Genomic DNA, 25,009 nt, shown 5'->3' with positions numbered 1-25,009 from the left:
ATTAATCCGTGCTTTACGGGTCTCACTTATTGCACAACACTTGAGCAACCTTATATTCTGACGTCACGGGAGAAAGCTTTTCTAATTTTACGCTAAGTGCCTACGTTGTTAGGTAGGCAGGCTAGCTATGTATGCACAAGATAGCAAGACTGTTGTGTGACAAGAAGAACCCGTGTTTTACTATAGAAATCTAAACTTCTCAGTTCTTTATTTCGTACCTTCCTAGCTGGTAACTAATATCTGAATACACAATGCGTGATTTTGATCATGACGTGGCGGGAAAAGTGGGGCTATTACCCCCAACTTTTGTCCCTGCAGTAGAGTTATGCAGGATCCCGAAAAGTCGGGACCGATATCGGGAAAAAAAATTCCCGTCCGGATCCGGACTTTTCGGGATCCCAAGCAGCAGGGAAGTACCGAATGGTCATTCTTCTTTGTAAATGTATGTGTGGAACGTATAGGAAATTGTTGGTTTTGTTCCAGATGTGCAAAAACAAGCACGTGAGATGAAATATTACGTGTAGAATTCGAGATTTGAAGAGCTTCGGGAAATTTCGAACATATCCCGTCCCGAAACTTTCCCGACAAAGTCGGGGAATTGAGAATTTTCCCCGTCCCGAATGTCGAGATTTAAAGAATTTCCCGCCCCGACCCAAAAAATTCTGTCCCGCACCACTCCTTTATACAGTATGTAACATTCTTATTCGTACACCCGGATTTTCAAAGAAAATGCTTTAATATCTGAAAGTAAATACACTCTATCAAAATTGTTTCTTTACAAATCAATAACTAATATCATTAGGAACATAAAATCTTACCCACATTCTGTATAACCAATGACAATAATAAATTAAATGAAACTGAAAGAGAAACATGCCATTTTTTGTACAACTTTTCTATTCGTACACTTAATAATATAAAAGAAAAAAGTATATTCAGAGCAAATTGACTGACAGTTCTAATACTTTGATGCGAATCCTTTGGCTTTAATTACTGCTTCACACCTGTTCTTCATAGAATTAACCAGTTTCCGACATGTTTCAGAGCTTATTTTATTCCACTCGGCTTTCTCAACAGTTTTCAACTCTTGTTTGGACTTGGCGCCTGCTTTATGGACTCGCCTTTTCAAAATAGCCCATAAATACTGAATGGGATTTAAGTCTGGACTTTGAGCTGGTGTTTGTAGTAGTTTGGGCACATTCCATATTAGTCAATTCATGTTAACTCGCGCCTTATGCTTACTGTCATTAACTTGTTGGAATCTGTAGATGGGCGGAATGTCCATTTTTTGGGCACTCTGCTTTACATTGTTCTTCGATATGTCCAATTAGACATATGCATCCATGATACCACCAATAAATTGGATGGTACCAACACCTTTGGACGACATACAGCCCCAAATCATTAATGACCCACCACCGTGTTTAACTGTTGGATCTGTGCTAATGTGATCATTGTCTATATTTGATTTTCTCCAGACCCTATTTATCCCATCTGACCCGTATATATTATTCTTGAACTCGTTTGACCATATGACACTATCCCAAAATTCCTGGTCCTTGTGGATGTGCTCTTTCGCGAATGAAAGTCTATTTCTGCGATTCACCTTATTTGCATACGGCCTCTTTCGTGGTATTCTGCCATGATATCCAAGCTTCCACAAGTCACGTCGGACAGTTTGATCGGACATCGTCTTACCAGCAACATTTTCTACTAACGGTCGTAACTGAGGAACACTTAGTCGGGGGTTTTCTCGCACACTTTTTAAAATAAAGCGTTTATCACGTTTATTCAACCGTCTCTCTTTTGGTTTTCTCGGCACATTCTGTGTTGAATCTTCCTCTAAATTTGTTTACTTTGTATTGAACTGTGGAGTGTGATTTATTGACTGTTTGTCCAATTTTTTCTTAACGAATAACCTCTAAGGGCCAAATTTATAATAACATCCTTCAGATCGAAACTAAATTCCTTCAACTTGCCCATTTCGAACACGCTGATAGATAGACGATAGGCCTACAACAATACCTACGCCAGCATTCAGCTTGACGGGGAGCGCGCCTGCATGTTCAAACTTGTTAACGAGGTTGCAAACTGCACGAAATCGCCCGAATAGCGGTGGCGTTGTATGCGAGGAAGATTGAAACTCTTGACTGTACGAATAACAATGTTGCATGAAACAGCGTGTTTTTCTCTTTTCACACAAATTATATGCTCTGTTTATACACTTTGAACATACATTTTTATTGACATTTATTGGTGAAACGTTCATTAACATTAATTTTCAGGTACATATGAAAATGATTATATTTACTAGTAGATATGACATTTTTTCCTCGGAAATTCTATGTGTACGAATAACAATGTTACATACTGTAGTAGAACTTTAACAAATACCTTTCTTGACTATCGTCGCATAACTGATGAAAACAAGCGCTCATTTCTTACTTCTTATGCCGGTGAATCTGCACTGGCAACAACGGGGACTGGATTAAACCGGAAGTTCCTGGGGGACCGGGCAAGACTTCACCAACACAGATTAAGCCCCTATCACACGGAACTGGATTTCTAGTTAGAATGCCCTAGTTGGCGATGAACTGACTTTCTGGGTAGTAATCATGGCCGCCTGGCTGACTGCTTGACTGGTTTTGAGGAATAGGACATGTTCTAATTGCTACTAACTTTTTCGACTAGATTCTGTGGAACAGCCAATCAGAGCAGAGTTTGGCCATGTGAAGATAATCTGTGAGTTTGTAAAGTAGCCTTTTTTTGTCTGTGGCTTCCGAGTGCATACAACACGAGAGGCATGTGTACAATTGAAAAAGCTAAAATATTCTTCCATACGTGTACAGTAAACGTTGTAAAGTATGTATTTAATCAGCGCCATTCTTCTCTACCTAAAACCATTTAATACGAAGCGATATTGAATAGTTATCGTATTTTAAAAGTGTGAAGTGATACGTTGTTTACATCTCGCGCGGCCGCCATTATGGGAACGAAAGACTATCGACAAGCACGGTATAACAAGTACCGTGTGAGGCGAAAACTAACAAATGGGTAGCCAGTCCAGCGTCAACTAGAGCATTCCAACTAGAAATCAGTTCCGTGTGATAGGAGCTTTAGATGTAGGTTATAGGACAATTTTTAACACGGTCTATACAGCATCACCATTCAAATAACATAATCACCAGTAAACGACTCAACGTTATTCATAAATTGTGAAAACATAGAGCAGAAAGATTTGGTAAGTAAATGTGTATATTTTATTTTCTGTTTTTCATGCACATGAGGTGGTGTTTTTCAGTCGTTTTATTTGGCGTAAGGACCTTTTGACTACGTCTGTAGGGCAACACTGTATCTGGTGGAAAAATTGATGCGCACTGGCGGCAACATTGCTGAGCTTTATTTATGAATCGTGTTCAATATTAATATAGTGCGCGAACTTCTAGCCCTCAATGTTCTCAGACCGTTGCCCAAGACTACTACCATTCAAGCGGTGAGGGGCATGAAGAAGAAGAAGAAGATGAATCGTGTTCAAGTTCGCTGTTCGCTTACTATTTTGTAATTATTGAAAATTATTATGTGCAGCTTATTAATTGCTTAATTATATTTCTCAGAAGGTTTCTTTATGTGCAGTTTTCCTAAAGTAACTGCTGAGCGAAAGTGACGGACGATTTGATCGAGATAAAAATTGTTTTGTGTTCTTCTCTCAGTCTACCCAAGTTGAGATGTACTTACTTAAACTTTATTTTGTGGAGGAAAGATGGTGATACTAGTTGGAAGAAGGTACATAAACACTTTTAAAATTGAAATTAAGTGGTCATTTAAAATTAAAAAAAGATAATGAAACCTACAATGACGGCAACAACAAACAACAGGTGCAGGTTCCGATTGTGTAATGTAAAGTTGTCTTAAGATCACTGTCACACGGGGATGCCAGGGCATCTCTACCAGCAGCTCTGCTGACATCTATTGTATCTTCCAAATGAGGTGCTATGTGCATCATGGCTGTAGAAACAAGTACCCATTGCTCGTGTCTGTCATTGTGGCAATAAATGTACATGATAACTTTGCATTTGATATTATAAAAGCGTCTTGTTGTTGTTGCATAATTTCGCAAGGGAAGGAGATCGTTTTATATATGAAGATACTTTAGAAACAAGTAATTTCTAGCGTGCAACACACTAACAAGTGAGTAGAGGGGGCCGGGGGTTAGCTCTTCTGCATCAGATATCAGTTTCTCATTTCATTGTACGTGCCCACTTTCATGCCAAGCAACTAGTTAAAAGGAGTTATCGAGAAACCATAGCATACACAAAGGAAATCAAAGTGACTCTTATTCAGTTTGTTTCACTTGTATTGAAGTGATTGTGAAAATTCTCAAATATTATTGAGTCTAAATATTTCGGTAACACTTTACTATACCTGAGACAGATTTCTTCAAATTTACAGGAGAAAGTACTTACGCAAATCATTTTCTGTAGCGTTGTTGATGTTCGGGAATGTAATTTTGATTCATTTTTATGCGAATGCATGTGGTTTTGTACGAAAATCTATTTCCGACGCGCTATTGCTGCTGCCGCCATTTTGCTTCCTGCATGAGAACACAATAAGTAAATTAGGGCTCCTAATCACGAATTTGAAGTTAAAATTTGGCGCTCACGGTCAAACTTGCAAAATTAGACGGTCAGTCATCGCAACCGACAATGCACAATTGCTCATTATTTATCACAAGATTTTCCGTTTCGAATACTTAAAGAACGAAATATACATATTCCTGATATTACTACGACCCTAAATTTTTTTAACTATGATTCCTAACCTAACCTAGCCTAAACTAACCACGCGCCAATGGTTTGTGGGGCTAGCCATAATTCAGGAAATTCTATACGTGAGCGCCAAATTTTAAGTGCAGATTCGTGATTAGGAGACCCAAATTAGTAAGTATCCGAAGTTTCAAACAAATTGGAGAAATTCCCTGTATTGTTAAATTATACCATAATTTGTATTGTTGTCAGGTTGTGGAGATGCACGATTGCCACAAGATCGATTTTGTTTCATAAAATTATAAATGTTCACTTTCTTGTGTGGATACTTAGGATCCTTGCGTATCTACAATTTGTTTGTACTTCGCTTATTTTGCACAATTTTTGTACCTTTGTTAGTTCATTGAAAAAATGAGGATGAATGATAATAGAGAAAACAAAAAAAATCTCACAAATTTTAAAATTTTATCCTGGTACCTTCAATGGCAAATTGTGAGGCAACAAGTACCAAAAGATGCCTTGTATGCATCCATTATAAGTTGATTCACTGTTACATTTATTGTCATTTTATTTTGTAGATTCCACGTACCTATTGATATGAAATGACTTGTTGTTCCATGGACATACCATCCAGGAATAACTCAGACCGACTAAAATGTAGAAGAAAGAAGTTTGATGCTTATCATCCTCATGAAACAAGTCATCATGGGAGAACTGAAGTAAGAAAATGTAACCATTAGTGTTTACACCTTATAATTTGTTATATTGATGCTCACTTATTTGATGATGTGCTCAAGGATTTCATAATTTTAGGAATGATTCCTTTTATTTTCTTTCTCATAGCTAAGTGGTTAACACTTCCATATTTTTGGTGTGAACTGTCAGATTTGAACCCATGTCGAGATCGGGGGGGGGGGGGTGATGTTCTACCTTTTGGGGGGATGGGCACCCCTGGTTCAACATACATATTGGAATCTTTTGTCTAAAAATACCTGCAGAATCTACAGCTTAATATAGGCCTAAGTAACTTCTTAATACAGATTAAACGTTTGTATTGGTGCACTGAGCTCTGATATTTCATTCTACTTCATTTCAATATTACAAGTGTTGTGCATTTAAATAGCAAAATTAATCTCGAGTTATAATGACAGTCGTGATCGCATTCTAAGAATCTCAAATGCAATCTTCATTAGTATACACCTCTATGACGTTCCTTCATTTCATAAATCACTGAAAACCTGCTGGGTTTTTTCGTGCTGGGTCCACCTTGGCGAACCCTGGCAGAGATTCAGTGCAAGATGATCCAAAGACAATGTTAATCTCATTTTTTCATGCTAAAGGCTTGGTGCGCCTGAAGGACAAACGATAAACAAAATCCTTTATTTTGACGTCCTGAAACATTTGCGTCTAGCAATTCTGCGGCACCGTCCTGATTTGTGGCCATTTGGGCAGTGGTTCTTATTGCACGACAATGCAAGGCCACATACTGCTTTATCAGTCCAGGAATATCTGGCCAAGCATCGTATATCTGCTCTACCACATCCCCCATATTTACCCGACCAGTTACCGTGTGATTATTTTTTGCCTCCCCGTGTGCAAACACCGCTGAAAGGGAAGCATCATGAAGATATTGGTAGCAATCCAAACGGTTTTGTGACAGATGTGCTGAGAAGCATCCTAGATGAAGCTTTCCCTGCTTGCTTCCATGACCTCCAGAAACGGTGGCAGCTGTGTACAGATACCCGAGGGGACTATTTTCACAAAACCTATGACCATTAGTTCCTAAGTGAATAAATTATTTTTCACGAGCTCAGTCCTGGAACTTTTCTGACAAAGGTTGTAATATGCAAATATATGGCAAATATAAAAGTAGTTGGTGTATTTTCAGGTTAGCATAATTGTGTTCAGGGCGTCTACTTGTCTGGAAAACCGTGAAAAGTCAAAGAATTTATTTTTTTCTGAAAAATCAACATTTTTGTACTAGTGCACTAGAAGAGCATTTTTGAACCAAGAAAGGACCAGTATTTTTTATTTGTTGTGGACAAACTACTTCAGTTTGATATGAGTATTACCTGTAGTGACAGCAGAAATTGCATATGAAATACTCTAGGAAATGGTGGTAATTTTAAAAAAAATTTCATGTAGAAATCTACTGCAGTAAGTGGCTGTTGTTATTTACCACTATTTTGTTGCAATTTTTAGGTTGTGTTTGGTTGATATTATAGTAACCTTCCTACACACATGCTTAAATACAGAAATTGCCTGAGTCATTTTTTTTGCAAACCAACTTGAACTTGGGGAACGTTTAACAGGGGCTCTTATGAGCTGCTGCACACCAGACAAAACATTTTACTCTAGTCACGTAGCGGCGGTTTGCGACAAAACAGTGCAGGTCCTGGGAATTTTATCTCACAGGAGCACGATGCAACAAAATGCTTTATGCATGTGCGAATCCTTTCTTCTTAGTGCACCACCTGCATGTGACTCATCACTGTGTTGTTTGACACCACATATTATATGTAGATTTGACTGTGCGCTCAAGGTTAAAAATGGAGCTTGATCCACCTTAATAAGGACAAAATTGATGCATTATGAAATGAAGTGGCACAGGAGCTGAATTACAATACAATTACATTACATGAGAAAAATAGGCTTATTAGAAATTATCTTGTAATGTACAAAACAATCGTAAATTGTACAAGAAAAACAATCTTCAGACCAGTTTGGTATTTATTTCTCGAATAACTATGTGTCTGCAGTACGCAAATTTCCCCTTTTGGAGGGGGCCACTTAAAGTGAGTCTGAATGTGCCGGAACTCCGTTTCGTGCTGCGACATCCTTTGTTACATTAATCCTTGTAAACAATAGATGAATGGGAAATAATAAAGTTCTTGTACTAAATTTGTCTCCTGTCAGTTTGTGGATCGGAAATTTAGAGAAAATATATTGTCGTGAGTGCTGTTCACTTAAGATGTAATTGAGAACCTAATTTCCTAAAATAACAGATCTTGTGTTTATACATATACTTTGGATACAATAATAATAATTTGAATTGCCTGATGATATTTGGGATTCATAATTTTAAAAAAATCTGAAATAAAAATAAAACAGACTGCTTTTTCACAGTTAAGTTGCTATATTACAACAATGTAACATTATATAACAGATTCTTTTTGTTTAAAAAAAATACTAACCATTGTTATAACTGTATCTTTAGTCAAAATGAAAATAAATGTCTGATGAAAGGAGCGTGTGTTCTCCTGAAACGTCACAAAGAAAAACTGTTTTCTTATGCTTGTAATAACCTTAAACTACAGGAAAATAATTATATTTAGAATAGTTCTTATGATGAACAGAATAACATATAATAATTACAAACCAACTTTTAGAGTACGAAAAACTTTATTTACAGAAAAAAGCACTGACAACAATAATAAATATTTGTTTCATTTGGCGGAAGCAAAGGGGACTCTTTATGTTGCGTGTGTGTGGCTGGCCTAAGGATTTGGTCTAGAAAACCTGGAAAAGTCAGGGAAATTTGTTTTTATAAATTTGTAGACACCCTGGTGTCAATATTAAAATTATTTTGTTACTAGTTCTTTTTTTCAGTCCTTATTGAATGTGAAAGGGCTGTTCCTTAGTATGTGTTGTGGGTTGGATTATTGTGAAGGAGCTCATAAGATCTTAAATAACACTTTGCAGCAGAGTCTTGCATTTATGTAATATGCAAACATGCAATTTTATTGGATAATAAGCATCATCCTTAATAATTTCTAACCCAACCTCTGTACTTTGCACTGTGCCATGAAGACACATAGGGGTGTGAAGGTACTGATCATTCATCCGTGGGAATTGAACCTGGGTGTTCCATATGGCATTCAGATGTCCTGCTGACTAAACAACCTTGCTGCTTCTAGAATATATATGATCAAGTTGGCAACTATACAACAGATTATGTTCCTCATTACTAGTTCTCAATACTAGTAAATAGTATTTCCAAATATAAAGAAATTATTCTTTGTGCTTGGTTCAAACCATATTAATTCCTAAATTTTGTAATCATTGATACATTGTGTGTTTAACTATTTGCCTATGCAATACCTTGCCAAGTTCACGGCAACTCTTGACTCAAATAGATGAATCTGAACTAGAATGACTGTGACATAGTCTCCATGTTACCACATTTATGACCACTAAAACAATTTTTTCATATATTTTTAAACATTTAGTTTTAATACACCGTCTGGCCATTGAGTTATTACCACCACTGCGTGCAATGAAAGTCGGGAAATGTTCACATGGCAAGAACTTGGACCATTGGACCATGTAGAGCACCGCTGCACTGGTCAGGTATATTGTCGTCTCCTAGCAGACACAGTATATATCATTATGTTGCATTTATTCCCTGATGGTTCTGGTATATTCCAGGATGATAATGCAACATACCATCGGGATTGTGTGGTACGGGATTGGTTTGAGGAACACTCATCTGACTTCCAACACATGGTATGTTCTCCGAATTTGCCAGATTTAAATCCGATAGAGCATATCTGTGATTACGTGGAGAGGCACAATAAGCGCCAGGAGACATCAATCCCAGCACTGAAGGCTGCATTGGACTCAGCATGGGTATCAATACCTGTGGACTACTCCAGACAGCTTGTGGAATCCATGCCACGTTGGATATCTGCTGTCATAAAAGCAAAAGGTGGTCCAACACACTACTAGGTGGGTAGTCATAATTCAGTGGCCACATAGTGTATATGGGTAATTGCTCATTATATATTGGGTAAACTTAAAATTAAAACAATATTCTAAACCAGAATTTAAGGGCAAGTGGTACAGTTTCCACGGGGCTCTTCCCAGGCTCTTGATGTTAAAGTTGATTCCCCATAAGGAATACATGGGATTCTGAAAATTCTTATTTATCATATTTTTCAAACATCGTGTCCAACTTAATAATCAACATAAAAAATGCTTCCACTTGCAACATGGAGAGCAATTCATATTCTTGGATACATCCAGTTTTTTTTTTTGTTTTCTTTTTAGTAGCAGTGCCCATTCGGGTGATATTTAAATAAATCCAAGGCGAGGAGGGACAATTACACACTAGTTGTGCATTTATTTCAATATCGTCAGATTGGGCACTGCTATTTAAAAAAGGGTTTATTATGCGAGAGAGTATGAATTTCTCTCCATGTTGCAAGCAGAAACTGTTGTTCAAGTTCATTAGTAAGCTAGATACAATGTTTAAAAAATATGATTAATAAGTATTTACAGAATCCCATGTATTCCTTATGGAAAATGAACTTCAACTTCAAATTACGACTAATCAAATGGGAGTTTCGACTCTTCCTTCTACTATGACATTGTTCTTCAACGTGTCCTTTTCCGTCCATGTACTTTTCTATGACATTGAATGTTTGATATTCCCAAGAGAATGAATAAAATAATGGTCCCATAAACCTAATGCATTTCTCCTTGCCTCCTACGGCCATCCTGGCAGTGTTGCCAAACATGTTGTGCATAAAAGAGCTACATTTCACCGTTAGTAGAGCTAAAGATGACTTTCAAGGTGCTAGATTAACGAAGGCTGCATAAAGTTCCTCCTAATGTTATTTTAGGTGTGAGAGGGGTGGAGGCGCTGCTATTACCTTTAAGTTTTCACCGCCTAGATTTGGCGACATCACCTATCTCAATAATCCAATGATGTTCATATGAAATCGAAAATAAAGTATTCCCGAATAATAATATTGTCATCTTCACCTTAGCCACAGCGCTATATATAAAAATACCTGGGGAGGAAAGCCAGCCTATATATGAATATTACGTCACATGCAAAATGTACATTAATGGCAAAGGTTGGTCTTTATGGGCCGGAGCCAGTTGTGGCATCATGGTGGGGCAGAGGGCGGGTGCCACAGTTCACAGTCAAACGAGTGCACGAAAGAGCCAGATCTGGCTCCAAAAGAGCGAAGTTGGCAACAGTGATCAGCAGCTGGTCAGCGAGAAAGACCTAGGGGAAATTGTCCCTCCTTGCCTTAAGCATATTATTTAAAGAACTGACAGACTGGTTTATGAATGCCACTGATCGTTCACCATCACACCCTTCTGATGACTGGGTTTCCTCACTGATTGTACACAGCAAGGGCGAGGGAGTCAAAGCAACTGGCTATTTAAAAACATGTGGCCAGCATTGCCAGAAGAAAACTTGTTCTTCCTTCCTCCTTTCTGTGCCTCCCTTGGCAAAGGCAGTGTTTCTACACGAAGGGAAATTTTCTTCGGTGGAAGGAAATCTAGGTAAAATTTCAGGTGAAAAGTGAGATTTTGTGAAAAATACAGAATTTCCGGAAAGTGGAAGTTGTTTTTACTTGCATACCTGCCTTGGTATTTTGCTTCTATTGCATCTAATTAATCTAGACCAGGTGTATAATAAATATATGCAATAAATATTTTTTTTGCTTTAAACCTGATCAAATTTTCAGAATATGCCACTGGAATGAGTGTGTGAAATCTTATCCTCGGAAGCTGGCATCTGTGGGGCAGTTCATATTAGCAATACAGGGTGGCTACTCACTGCAAGTTCCAGGAATTATGTATGAATTATTGGCTCCGGGAATTATTCTTGAATTCTGTGTGAATTTTTCTCCGTTCAGGTGAAAAAAAATGCAACTTGTATTAATCCAAATCCCATTGAATTTATACATATTTATAAATGCCCTGAGACAACTTATTCACAGTTTACCTTTTATTTTTATGAGTAAGGAAAATAAAAGAATGCTATGTGGAATATAAAACAGAATTATCTCAATCCGTTTACTTTGTTAGTGTCCTTTGCAGAAGAATTTACCTGACAGATGGAAGATTATTGCGAGATATAATATTTTGAAGTTGAAGTAAATTTGAGTTCTTGTACAATGAACAATTTTCTGTAGATTAGTATATCCCGTAACATTTGTGACTTGTATTTGTAGATGTATTTCGAGTCATGAGTATGTGAAATTGCAAATGTAAACTCCGCACCTTAAATTATATATAGCCGAGGTGGTCGTGGAGCGCTAGCTAGTTCACCGGAAAGTAAAAGTGTGTCTGCCGGCGAACTGGATGCAACATTCACGTAACTGGAATGAAATATAATGTATGCTATGTAATGAAAAAAGCTCCTACAATTGCATGTACAGTCACGATTAAAATGATCATGTACCTGGTTCCAAGAGGTGTTGGAAATTATGTACTCCTGCATCGACACATTTACGCCATATTTGTAGGAAATTTTCAGTAACACGTATCAGTTTCTCTTTCAAAATTGCTTCATTTTCTCTTCTGATATTTTCTTTCATTTTTTCTAATGTGTGGCTTCAGGTTTTAAAAGCTTGGTAGCTTGCCACGCAGACAACATGAAAATTTCTGTTTCTTGTGCAAGGGATTTTTGAGGAGTATGTTCCAGTCGTGCTCCAATTTTGTCTAGTTTCTCTTCTCTCACACTATTTTACCCTCGCTTCTTATCAAGAAAAGACCTCGTTTCCCTAAATTTGTTCACGGGGTGTAAGGGGTACCTTCCACATAGGCGCCCAAAAGTCAACCTCACTTCCACGTAGTGCACCCTGGACTAAAGACGAACGAGGCTCTGGCGACTGGCACTATGGCCAGTATAATTTTATATGTGTTGTCCTGTTTTTTGTCCTTGTGTGTGCTGAGTGCCCATTTGCAGCCTCAGCTTTTAACAGAAGTCAGAACATTTTAAGATTTTTAGCAATGCAACGTTAGAGTTGTTATTTGTAATGATAAGGGGCTGGCCCCCGTATAATGTGACGGGAGCAAAATAGCCGAAGTGCTGATGCTCCCAAAATTTTAAATTCAAATCCTTCAAATCAAATCCTAAATTTGTTCACAAGTATCCGAACACACACTCTGTATGCATTGAGAACATTTAGGAATTCTGCTACAAAATGGATTTGAACTTTCTTACAAGATTTTGTAATAACATAAGAGTCGTACATAACAATTCGTTGTTTTAAATCGTACAGATAGTGTGGCATTATTAGACTGCAGAAAAGCACCAGAAATACATAAACTAAAACAAAACAATCTAAAACACTTGTTAACACTTCACAAACCCGTGCTATCTGGATAGTGAAGCACTGACGTGTCCAGTGGCAAGCCAGCGAACAGCTGTGAGTCTAAATGCTGGCAGATGTGCTTATTACTTTGCGGTGTGCTAGCCACTGCACCACTTCATATATACTGTTTAATTGAATTGAAAGAAAATATTTGGATACACTGGAATCACACGTACCTTTTACATTGTTAATGCATTTGTGTGGAGGGGAGGGGAGGGGGTATTGAAAGGCAGTAATACTTAAGGTTGAAATAGAGAAAACATCTGCTTGATTCCTTGAATTTTTGGAAACTTCGCCTTGTAAACCAGAAATTATACTTGAATTTTATCATGATCCTATATTGGCCACCCTGTAATATGTGTCATTTTGGTTTAGTGATAAAACATGCAACATGTATTTATGTACATGGATGACAAATATTATTAAATATGAAATAACTTGTTTCAGAAGGAGAAGCTCTCTAGCAGAAGAACAAAATCCAGAAAGAATGGCAGTAACTTCCAGGAGAAGGTAAGAATTAAATGAGAATATGCTCAAAAGTTAGTGTCTGTACAGTAGGCCCTCAATTTTAATTCCCAGTCCTTACATTAATCTTCCCAGTTCCAATAGAACAAGGGGGGCCTCCCCGATGGCACAGTGGTATCATCACCTTGTAATGAAGGGGTCCTGGGTTCAATACCTGGTGGAGGCACAAGTGGTGCGGATCCCACTTTAAACTGTAGGTTCAGTTCCGATTAGCCTTACTGTGCATAAAGTGGACTTAAACAACAAATCAATCAATCAAATCCAATAAAACATGACATAAATATTTTTTCTGGGTTTCAAATTTTTCCTGTATTATAAATTCTTTGTTCTAGGGCCGCTTAACATTGTATAAAATAGTCTGCAATTTAGTGTAATATTCTGCCATTTTGTTAATATATTTATGAATGTAAGGATATAATTCATATACCCTACTTCTGTAAAGTAAATGCGTAAATATGTAATTCCTTTTTCTAAGACAAAGGTATTGCAGTTACCAGGCTAATGAACCAATTAGGTTCTTCACGGAAAATTTGTAATTCTATACCAGATCTGTAAATCTTGCTTATCTCTGCTGGCAAATTTTATATTGGTACTTTATTGGCATAGACTAAGTTTTCATATTAGTTGGTCCCCATAATATAATATTTTCAAGAAATTGTAGAATGGAAATTTCGATACAAAAGTGAATGATGCCCTTTCCGCTTGGATGTTATGCAAGACCTGTCCAAATATAAACCAAACTCTTTTTGCAAAATTTGTTTATACAGGGTGACTGGTAATTAGATGTATTCCCTGAAAGGGGTTGAAGTAGAGACAATTTGCAATAAATTTGACCATATGATACCCCGTCCGAAAATTAGTAGTTTTCGAGATAATCGAATTTCTATTATTTATTTTAAAAAAATGACAATTTTCCACATAAAAAGATGAATTCAGAAAAAACTGCTCATTGTATGGAACTTATTTCAGCGTTTTCTGATAGCTAACAAATAAGTGGTTCGTTGAAAAAAAAGTTTTTCCCAAATAACAATCACATGTAAGTAACGGGTGGGTCTAAACTTACAAGTGATGATAAAAAATGCACTCTTAGTTTACTTGGCAACGTATTAATAACAAAAATTGTATGACACGAAGCATACAAATTACTTAAATTACTTCCTTGTGTCATCTGCTTTCCAACAAGGTACAAGGAAGTAATTTAAGTAATTTGTATGCTTCGTGTCATACCATTTTTGTTATTAATACGTTGCCAAGTAAACTAAGAGTGCATTTTTTATCATCACTTGTAAGTTTAGACCCACCCGTTACTTACATGTGATTGTTATTTGGGAAAAACTTTTTTTTCAACGAACCACTTATTTGTTAGCTATCAGAAAACGCTGAAATAAGTTCCATACAATGAGCAGTTTTTTCTCAATTCATCTTTTTATGTGGAAAATTGTCATTTTTAAAAGAAACAATAGAAATTCGATTATCTCGAAAACTACTAATTTTTGGACGGGGTATCATATGGTCAAATTTATTGCAAATTGTCTCTACTTTAACCCCTTTCAGGGAATACATCTAATTACCAGTCACCCTGTATATTTGTTGAAGATTGGTGGTGCCTAGTGGTGTCCTTAGTTATTAACTTGGCCCAGTTTCAAAGCTGTTGCTAATCTAAGTAACAGAGCAGATCACGATGAGTGCAGGTGTGTTGAGTGTCCACGGCAATTTTCAGTTACCCTACCATTAAGAAACTGGAAGAGTAGCAACTATATGTGAAATTCTGTGTGAAATTGCAGAAAACTTTCAAAGAGATGTGTGACATTCTATGATGAGTAATGTTCCAGTCCAACACAGTATCACGAATGGTACGTAGTTTCAGGTCGGGTCGAATATCATCATGGATGACGAATGAGTAGATCCCATGTTAAAATGATGTTGATCATGTTCTTCAACTGGCAGGGGATCGTCCATTCACAGTTTGTGCCACATGGTTCCACAGTGAATGTAGAATTCTACATTACAACGATTACAATAATAGGGGTGGTGCAATAGGCCACAGATGTGGCAGAACAAGTCCTGGATGGTTCATCACAATAATGCATGTGCTTATTCCTCACTCGTTGTCCGTAAGTTTTTGGCAAAGCACCAAACACCTGTTGTCCTACAACTGGCCTACTTCCTTGATTTGGCACCAGCAGACTTCTTCCTCTTCTCAAGTTGAAATTAATCCTCAAAGGTCACAGATTCCAGACAATAGAAGAGATCAAAGAAAATTCGCTGCGGGACCTACAGTCCATTCCAGGACTGAAAGAAACTCGGGGAGCAGTGTGTGGACAGTGGATGAGAGTTGTTTGAAGGAGACAGGTCCAAATAGCTCTTGAATCCAATTTCTTAGTTTTCCAAAAGTTTGGTTTCTTTTTGAACAGTAAACGCATAAGGAAAAAAGCTGAGCCAATACTGATGTATCCACATTGGCTATGGCTGATAGCAGTGATATTAGTTGGAATTTAATAATTGAAGATGGCTACTACTTTCCTGAAGTCTGAACATCTTGCAGGGTCTGCAAAAAGGCTTAGTAACACTGGAAATCATGCAAAATTTGAAATTCTTATTTATTTTGCACTAATATTTTGTGATTAAATAACTGCTGTTTTAGTATTCTGATGTAATTCTTCAAATGTTCTAAAGGAAAACTGTTGTAAATTAATGTGGAACAATTGTAATAATATGCATATATATTAATATTTTGAACAATTTCTAATTGTTACAATGTTCAAGAATTTGTGGGAATTAGTTGGGGTTGACGCTTAGATTAAACAGTTTAATTGTTTGCCAGGAGTACCTGGTCTACTAGGAAGTGAACTTGGCAGTATTGGGAGGAATTTCCACTTAACCATAGAATTTTAAATTTTGCATGCAAAATGACAGGCTCGGGCACTGTTTTCCCCAGATAATGGAAGATTATCGTATCGGCTGTTTTTTTTAATGTGTGTATTATTTGTATTTAAATAATTTAGCTTTCATGCCTCTTTAGGCAAATATCAACAATAGGGATGAATTATGATAGATGAAATTGATGGACACTCACTTAGGAAACCTCATGCCCACCCCTGAACTTGAACTGCTGGTGGTAAGATTGTGAGTCCAGGACTCAATATGCTCAGCCACCAAGACGATTATACAGACTGCTTCTGAACAATGGAGACAAACTTCAGCATTTTTGATGGGCTGTTTTCTCATACTGACCAAAATTCGTTTCCAGTTGCTCAAAATGCCCATTTTTGGCAACTAGTACTCTTATGAGGAACTCCCGGCATGATGACTGGTGATGCCATCTTTCTTGGAACATGCATTTCTGGGCATATGTTCTTGTGGACTTTTTGTTCTTTGTCCTGTCAGGAATCACCTCCTGAAGTTCGTTGGTATTGTTCAGAATCATCCTGTAGTGCATATACAGGATGCAGAAGTAACACATTATTACATCAGTTGCTTGTAATCTCTACTAAATCTTTTGGAATAATTACATGTGTTTACTTGCAGTTAGAAACATTACAGTTCAGCAATACCTCATTAACATAATCACATAATATCTACATTGTTTACTTATTAACCACTTGCCTGACACATTATTTTCCCAAAAGTGGTCCATATTTTACACATTTTTTTATTGTGTGTTTGTAATGTACCGATATCGGCAATTAAGGAACAGTAATGAAATTCTATTTTTGGGGTCAAATAAGGTTACGAAACTATTCAAAAAACCTCCATAATTATTAACCCGAGTTAACTCGTACATACATGGAAAGTACTACAAATGTTTCAAAATAGCATATAAACTGTGGAAAATAAAATGTCTTCACATTTTAATGTTGAATTCCAAAGAGACAGATCCAACAGATGAAAGAAAATCTTTTTATAATACTTTTTGCCACGCTTCGTTGGTGTGGCGTACGAAGCAAGATGCTGATCAACACGCATTTTGTTGTTGTAATCGACCACCACTCGTGGTTTAATTTTTGCTTTGTGATGTGTTAAAGTCATCATTTCAACAGAATGGATGGTTGACAACAATGTCACATCCTTCTTATCTTTCCATTTCAAGACTGTCACTTTGCCGCATTGCAACCCTACTTCTTCACCTTTCTTCAATTTGGCTGTTCTTAGAGCCTGGTAGATCTTTCCTACTGCGTTTCAGTGTTCCAAATGCATCAGTCTTTTTAGAAATCAACAGATCTGCAAGTTGTGGTGAGTTATAATAATTGTCCATTGTCAAACAGTACCCCTTTCCCAACAAATCATATACCAAAGCAAAGATTTTGGAAGGCGACTGTACACCACCACAACTATCTGTATCTGTCTCGTCAGTACACACACTGTTTACTGTTGTGTCACTTTCACTCACATCCATTTCCTCCTCCTCCTCCTCTATACTGTTGTCTAAGCTTGTCGTCACTCATCTTGTCGTTCTTCACACGATGGAAAACACTAAAACATGAACAGAATGTATTCACAACACAAACGCTCTGTAAGTTTTGGCACTACACTCGCTCAATGACCACAAGTACCACTGGAAAGGTGTCAACTACGTAGTGTCATGGGAATCCGGTAGATGCCAGCAAGCTATCTACACCTTCCATCTAGTGGCCAACATGGGAATTAACACCTTTTAAAGCTCTAACGAGTCTGTCCGGGTAGGCAGAAAAGTGCACTGCAGTTGCATGATTTTAACGAGATAACTCGGGTAAATAATATGTAAAGCAAAAACAAATTCCGAGTTAACTTGTGTTAATCGGGCAAGTGGTTAATAACCTAATTATTTTAGGTTAAATGTTCAAAATGCTACCCTTCTCTTGGGAGACAGTCATATACTCCATCAACCACACTCAGGCAAGCCGTATGACATAATTCTAGTTAATGTAGGAAATTTCATCCTGAATTGTGTCTTGTAAATCAGCAATTGTTCGTGGTTTGGTCTGTTACTCAAGATCTTTAAGAACAACTCGCACAAGAAAAAAATAAGGTGACCTCAGGGAATGCAGAAAACAAAAATTACTAGCTCAATACGTCAGTTATAATTGAAACATCTCAATAGTATTTGCTTTATAGTTCACTGGTAAGAAATGAGTGTTACTTCTGCTGCACTCTGTATTAACAGCCCAAAATATTTATTTGAGTATAGTTATGATGACATTCTAAAATAGTAATAATTTTTAAGTAAATATTTCCATGATGTTAAATGTTGGTGTTTATTTTCAGAAGAGGGAGGCTGATAAGAATTCAACAGGGGGGAAAGTTACAAATGGAAGATTAACTGTGAGTACATTGAGTTTATATTCTGCTGTCTCAGTGTTTGTGAATCCAGTTTTGACTTTCCTGTGTGTATGTTTCATGTTTTTATTTAATTAAATTCAAAGTCATTAGTAAGAATGGGATAAATTAATTGGTGTGCTATTGGTATTTTACTAATGTGTTCTTTCTATAAACATTGTATAATTCAGTATAAAGTTCTACCATTTTGTTATTGGTTTTATCATTGTGCTGACCAATCCACCACAGAGATTGGCGATATTTTTTTTATTTTGAATCATATCAGTCCACCCTAATGTTTAATATGCAATACATATTTTTGCATATAATATAATGTGTGTATTATGCTTCTATTTTAGGTAAGACATGGATTATTCTCATGTGGCAAGAGGTCTACCTATGCCAAGAGGGGTGAGTATTTGTGTTTCACTATAATGTGGCAATATTTTTTAAGACATGCAATTTATCAATCAATAACTGTAGTTTGTAAAAATTGCTAGTAATTTTACCAAACTAATATCTTTAAATTAGGATTTTTGTGATTTCTTTAGACCAGTGTTTTTCAACTGCCGGGTTGTGAGAGATTCTCCTGACACGGTTTTTCTCCTACCAACTTCATTACAATCAAATTAATTATCTAGTTATTTGTTTTCTGGGTATAATAATGTAGTCATCAATTTCGAAAGTAATTGGAACATTTTGGTGTTCAAAATGCAACATGCCAATCAAAACAGCATCTAGATTATCGTGATGATTTGGCCTAAGGAATCTGCAAGATGTCACTAGATCCAGTAGTTAGCAACTAATTCAAACCTAATTTTCTATTGTCAAAAAGCTTGGACATAATCGAACTATGTAGTATTGCTCTTTATGATTGTCATAATTTATTTGTATTTAATTGCATATGAATTAAAATGTATGAGGTTAAAAAATTAGAAAGGCTTTTATGAGTAAAATTGCTGGAACTTCGGCATTGACATAAATAAAGTAGCATTTTCCTGGCTACTCATAAATGTCATGAGCTGGAAATAAACGTAACATAAAGGTTGAAAACCACTGCTTTAGATTATGTATGCAAATGAGTAGATAGTACAATTACTTCATTTTTTAAAAATTTATAATCCATATCATTGTAACCATATAAGCATTGATGACTTGGAAAAGTGTTTGATTCCAATGGACAAATACCTAACTTTCTAGATCTCTGCATCCCCGAAGAGAAAAGAGCTCGGATGGAAGAAGATCTTCATAAGTTAATTGACCTAGCTAATGCATCTTTGAAGAAGAGTGAGGTAGATTGGAATACCAATGCCCCAGTGAGCGGCTCCTCCAGCGAACATGAGAATATTTACAGTAGGAGACAAGTAACCAGTAGGCAGAAGAAGTCATATCAAGCTATAAATTCTAATTTGTAAGTTTACTCAATGTTCCTCATTGTTTCTTTTATGGCGTCTGCACTGATCTACAATGGTTTTGCTGTTTGGTAATTGTTAATGTTTTCTTGCTGGTTTCGATGTGGGAAAATTTCAAAATAAAGTCAATTTTGTTATATCATGTACAGATTCCCACAAGTTTTAAATTTTAAAAAAAAAATGTTAATTGAAGTCATCCATAATTCCACCATTAAATGCAAATAAATGTATTTAATATATTGCAACTGTTTGTACAGGCCCGTACCCAGGATTTTTTTGAGGGGGTCAGATCTGAAATGTGTGGTTGATTGGATTAGTTTATTTTTCGTCGCTTTTCTGCCAAGTTTGTGTAATCGCAACAGCGAGGATGAGTGAATGATATGATGAAATTGGTGAAGGAACGCACTCACAAAGAACACCCATGCCAAGACAGGAATTCAATTCATTGGCTGTCAATGAGATGCTGTTGGAGTACTAGATGTGGCCATCAATACTATGGTAATATTACAACTAGAGCTACGAGGGTCACTATTTATATTTTGAGCCTAACAATGAAAAAACAGGAATTTGGCATTGAAAACTGCTTTATTGTTTTTTGAAGTATTCTCCTTTATGGTCAATACACTTTTGCATTCGTTCGAACCATTTGTCAAAGCAGTTTTTCCAATCTTGAGACACCTTCATAATATGGTTTTTGAACGCATCAACGGCATCTTCCGCCGATGAAAATCATTGTCCACGCAATTTATTCTTGACATTCGGGAACAAGAAGAAGTCATTTGGTGCCAAATCAGGACTCTACTGCATTGGGTGTCAAATTGTGTGAGATCCAACGAGAACATACCCATCTCACAGCTAAATGATCATGTAATATTTTATAATGTCTATGGTTGCCTCAATCTCACAGTATGTCACATGACGATCTTGCAGTATTAGGTTTTGCACAGCATCAATGTTTTCTTGAACAATAACTGATTTTGGACGACCTTCGCGAATCTCGTCAGTGAGCGAATGGCGGCCACAATTAAATTTGTTATACCAGCGTTTCACAGTGGCAAAGGATGGGGCTTCATTGCCAAATGTGGAAGTAAGTTGATCGATGCACTCTTGTCTTGATAATCCACATCGAAAATCGTAAAAAATCATCGCACGAAAATGTTCACGAGTTAATTCCATTTTATTGTTGTCGCGCAATCTCCAAGGCAACATAAACAACACAAATGAAGCTATTGACAAAACATTTGAAGTACGTTATGGTCAATAAAGCCAGACGATTCCGTGCAAACGTCAAATCGCACCTAACTTCAATCAGTGTTGCCAAGGCTCAAAATATAAATAGTGACCCTCGTAAACGTGCAATTGTAGAGTTTCAATATTATGGTCCAAAATAATGGAAAAATTTCAACTCAGCAATACGACCCCCCTCCCCTTCCTTTTCCTTCCTTGCTGGCACAACAATCAACAACACAGTCTCTTACAGATAAAGCCTGTGTTCAGAAAATAATATAGTTATAAATGAAAAAGTAAAAAAAAAAGTAAAGTAAAGTGTTCCCCTGTGCTTAGCACCACGCCATGAAGGCATATAGGGGGTGTGGGGGTAACGCCCCACACTTTCTTGATCCGGTCGTGAGTGGGGGTGATGTGATCAGCATCACGCCCCTGACTGCCTTTACCCCCCAGGATTTCCCCCAGGTACCCATGTTATTCGACGCTGGGTGAGCGCCGGAGCCGCTTCCAACGTTGGAAAAGTTCCCGGATTTGAACCGGCTGGGGATCGAACACGGGACCTTTAGCATTGTAGTGAGACGTGTTACCGACTGAGCCACCGTTACCACATTTATAAATGAAATGATACATATTAGTAATTATGATTATAATAAAGAACATGACTAAATGTAATAAGTTAACCAAAAATATGAGACATTTTCACACCACGACTGTTTCGAAAAAGTCTGTACAGGAACTAAATAGAATGGGCTGTCGTGACTAAATTGGGACGTCTGGTAGCCTTGCGTCAATGGTTATAAGTATCCAACATTACAGGCTGCAGACTTCCGGAGAGCCTGCCTCTCCATAACAAACCCACTCATTTATGGATAGACCAACTCAAAATGTTTACAATTTTGAAAAATCGTCTATTTTTTTAAAAAAAATATTTTTGTAGGTTCACATTTAAATATTTCATAATTCGAGGGTCTAAACTGTGAGCTTATAAACTGAATCACAAAAAAAATACAGCAAATGTGAAGTAAGGGTGATAGGCCAAAGTGTCTAATACATGTATTTTTGAGGGAAAAAATGTTTTTGGGGGCGTGGTTAACCAAAGGAGATACTTTGAACTAAAGTGTGCCACTTGAACATGCACATGTAGAAGCAGTATGACCAACTTAAATTTACAACAACAAGAAAACAAACATTATTTGTGGGAGATTAACTCTGTGCTGTGGGATTGTGGCACGCTGATATAGCTTTCGCTGCGTAGGTTTTTGGGGGAAATATTCAGAATTGCATAAATTTGTAAAATGAAGTATTCTGAAGTACTGGTATGAATTCTTTCCCTATTCTTTGAAAAAGGGCCACAGCCAGGAGTTACCCTTGGTGTTAGATTTTCATTGTTAATAAAGTGGATACAGTGGCTCATAACCCTTCGTTGTGGTCCATCATTCTTATAATAATAATAATAATAAAAAGAAGAAGAGAATGTTAAAAGCAGGAAAGATGGCAAAATGAGAGCTGACTACTAAAGAAATGTATATGTATCCTCACCCCCCTTTCAAAAATATTAGGCATGCCACTGAGCAGATAAATGACCCTTGTTGTTTACAGACACTGGTGGTACACATTTTTCATTTATTCAGAACGAAAGCAAGTTGTTTCCTGTGAAAATAGTTCAATTGACAGAGACTAGTGGCAGCATGTTCTGGTAATGCTCGACAACAGCAGCAACGAGAATATTCTAAATTGACTGCAGTCGCTTTCCGTAAGTTACGCATATTGAACCAAATTGACTGAAGTTGCTTGCCGCAGAGGAAGAGTTAAGGAATTGCACGAGACTCTTATAAATCCTCAGTTACAATCGGAATAAATAACAATCACCCATGTTTTGACATCTAAAAAAGAAAAAGTTTGATGAAGCTTGTTTTGAGTCCGCTTTATGCTGATAAGCTAATTGGGATTAGTAGAGGCACATATTTTTGGTAAATAAAAAAGCAAAATGTCAGTACAAAAACTGAGTCAATTTCAGGTTCAAAAGCGGTAAATAAAATAAAATATTGGTGTTATAGCGGTGAAAAATTGGATGGAATGTTGTATATAAAAAGATGTTGTGGTTTTAAAATTGTGAATATAATCCTAAATTTGATTTAAAAACTACACTTATTCCACTGAATTAACATTTCACTTCTAATAGCACATTTATGTAGTTATCAGAGTATTAAGTTTATTTCTGTGTAAAGGAGTCCATTTTTGCTTCTCCAATATTAACAGCAGAATTAATCAATTTTCCGGGAATTGCATAACTCGCAGGATAATTCAGATCTCAGAAGGTGTCGCGTCGGTGAATAAACTCTAAATTTTGTGTTTAAGAGTTAATTTCGCTTTTTGCAGTTCATTTCGCATTATTTCGTGACAAAACATGGTCACAAAATGCATCTCACACCTTTCAAAAACATGAAAAATTAACACTACAATGTGTTTTTTCAAATTTCGTTTTTTTGTCAAAAACGAAATATGCATGCCGCTAGGGATTAGACATGCAGTTTAAAGTGAGATCTGAACCATTCTACATGTAACCCAATTGTGAATTGGATCTGGAGCACTGCGCTGTCTATCAATAAGTGATCATTCCTTACCCATTGAGATGTCTAAACTTAGCAGTAACCCTTCACTGAACTTCGGAAGTGGCATCTAAAGGCAATATTTACCCCTTCCCATGAGAGAAGATTGTTAATCCACCAATGATTTTCATTGCATGACTTGTTTTTACCCCCTTAGGAATCTGTAATATTACTTCTTTCCTGTTAGTATTTTTTTTAATATATTATGCTTCCAAAAAGGTTTGTTGTCCAACAATTTCTTACCTGCGTTACAGTTTCACCCCTTCCCTTATGCTTTTTTGCATTTTATGTTTGTTATTTACAGGCCCCAGAAAAATGTAAAATCTGGGTTTCACTGTGCATGTGATTTTATTATTTCGAAACATAAGTGCAACAAGCAATGTGCACAATTAATAACAATCATTCTATCATAATATTTTAAAAACTAGTTGGAGATTTTTTTATGTGATTTTCCCACATACATTCAATCTTGCTGCTCTCAATATTACAAATTGTTATAAAATTTTCCTCAATTTTACATTTTCCCTCATTTTAATTTTATTTTCAATTTGTTCCCCTAAAAAACGTAAATCGAGGTTCCACTGTATACCATAGGTATAATAGATTAAATGTTTGTTGCATTTCATAATTGATGGACACACATCAATATCAGCTCAGACATTGACATGTCAACAAAGCTTAAATTGGAAGTAAACCTGTGTCTTGTGCATGCAGCATGTCATGAAAGCCGATAGGAGTTCTGGAGGTAAATCTTCCTAGAGTTTACATTTTATCGTGATGGTCCCAACATAGCAAAATGTTATGAAATTTTCCTCGACTTACATTTTCATGCATTTTAAGTTTTTTTATTTTATTTAGTTATTTTTTTTATCTTGGTCTCCTAAAAAGCGTAAAATCGAAGTTCCTCTGTAGAGACTTGCTAATACGCAGAACCATTTATGCTTGTGCAAAATCACCACCCCAGAAATCAAACCCAAGTCTCCACCATGGCTCTCAGATCTCTGTACTGGCTGGATCACTGAAAATCTTAAACTGTTACATTTCTTGTTCTAATGAAT

At 36.7% G+C, this 25,009-nt stretch overlaps 1 protein-coding gene across 3 annotated transcripts in view; it reads left to right on the top strand.

The window, feature by feature from the left end:
- The first annotated feature begins 3,482 nt into the window (after positions 1 to 3,482).
- The window catches only part of LOC146000070 (uncharacterized), an 86,063-nt gene continuing 64,536 nt past the window's right edge, over positions 3,483 to 25,009 (top strand). Inside the window, exons 1-6 of one of the 3 annotated variants that reach the window (XM_083137397.1) lie at positions 3,483 to 3,558; positions 5,342 to 5,482; positions 13,331 to 13,393; positions 18,653 to 18,709; positions 19,063 to 19,114; positions 19,904 to 20,114. In XM_083137397.1, the coding sequence (XP_082993523.1) occupies positions 5,366 to 5,482; positions 13,331 to 13,393; positions 18,653 to 18,709; positions 19,063 to 19,114; positions 19,904 to 20,114 (500 nt within the window). In that variant the 5' untranslated portion in view covers positions 3,483 to 3,558; positions 5,342 to 5,365. Of the gene's footprint in view, positions 3,784 to 5,341; positions 5,493 to 13,330; positions 13,394 to 18,652; positions 18,710 to 19,062; positions 19,115 to 19,903; positions 20,115 to 25,009 lie in introns of all 3 variants that reach the window. The other 2 variants (XM_083137396.1, XM_083137398.1) reach the window with 2 other exon arrangements.

The sequence above is a fragment of the Lepisma saccharinum genome, chromosome 16 (assembly GCF_977018435.1).
Source record: "Lepisma saccharinum chromosome 16, izLepSacc3.1, whole genome shotgun sequence".
Classification (NCBI taxonomy): Eukaryota; Metazoa; Arthropoda; class Insecta; order Zygentoma; family Lepismatidae; genus Lepisma; species Lepisma saccharinum.
The sequence above is the reverse complement of the archived record's forward strand: the minus strand, read 5'-3'. Positions and strand labels throughout refer to the sequence as shown.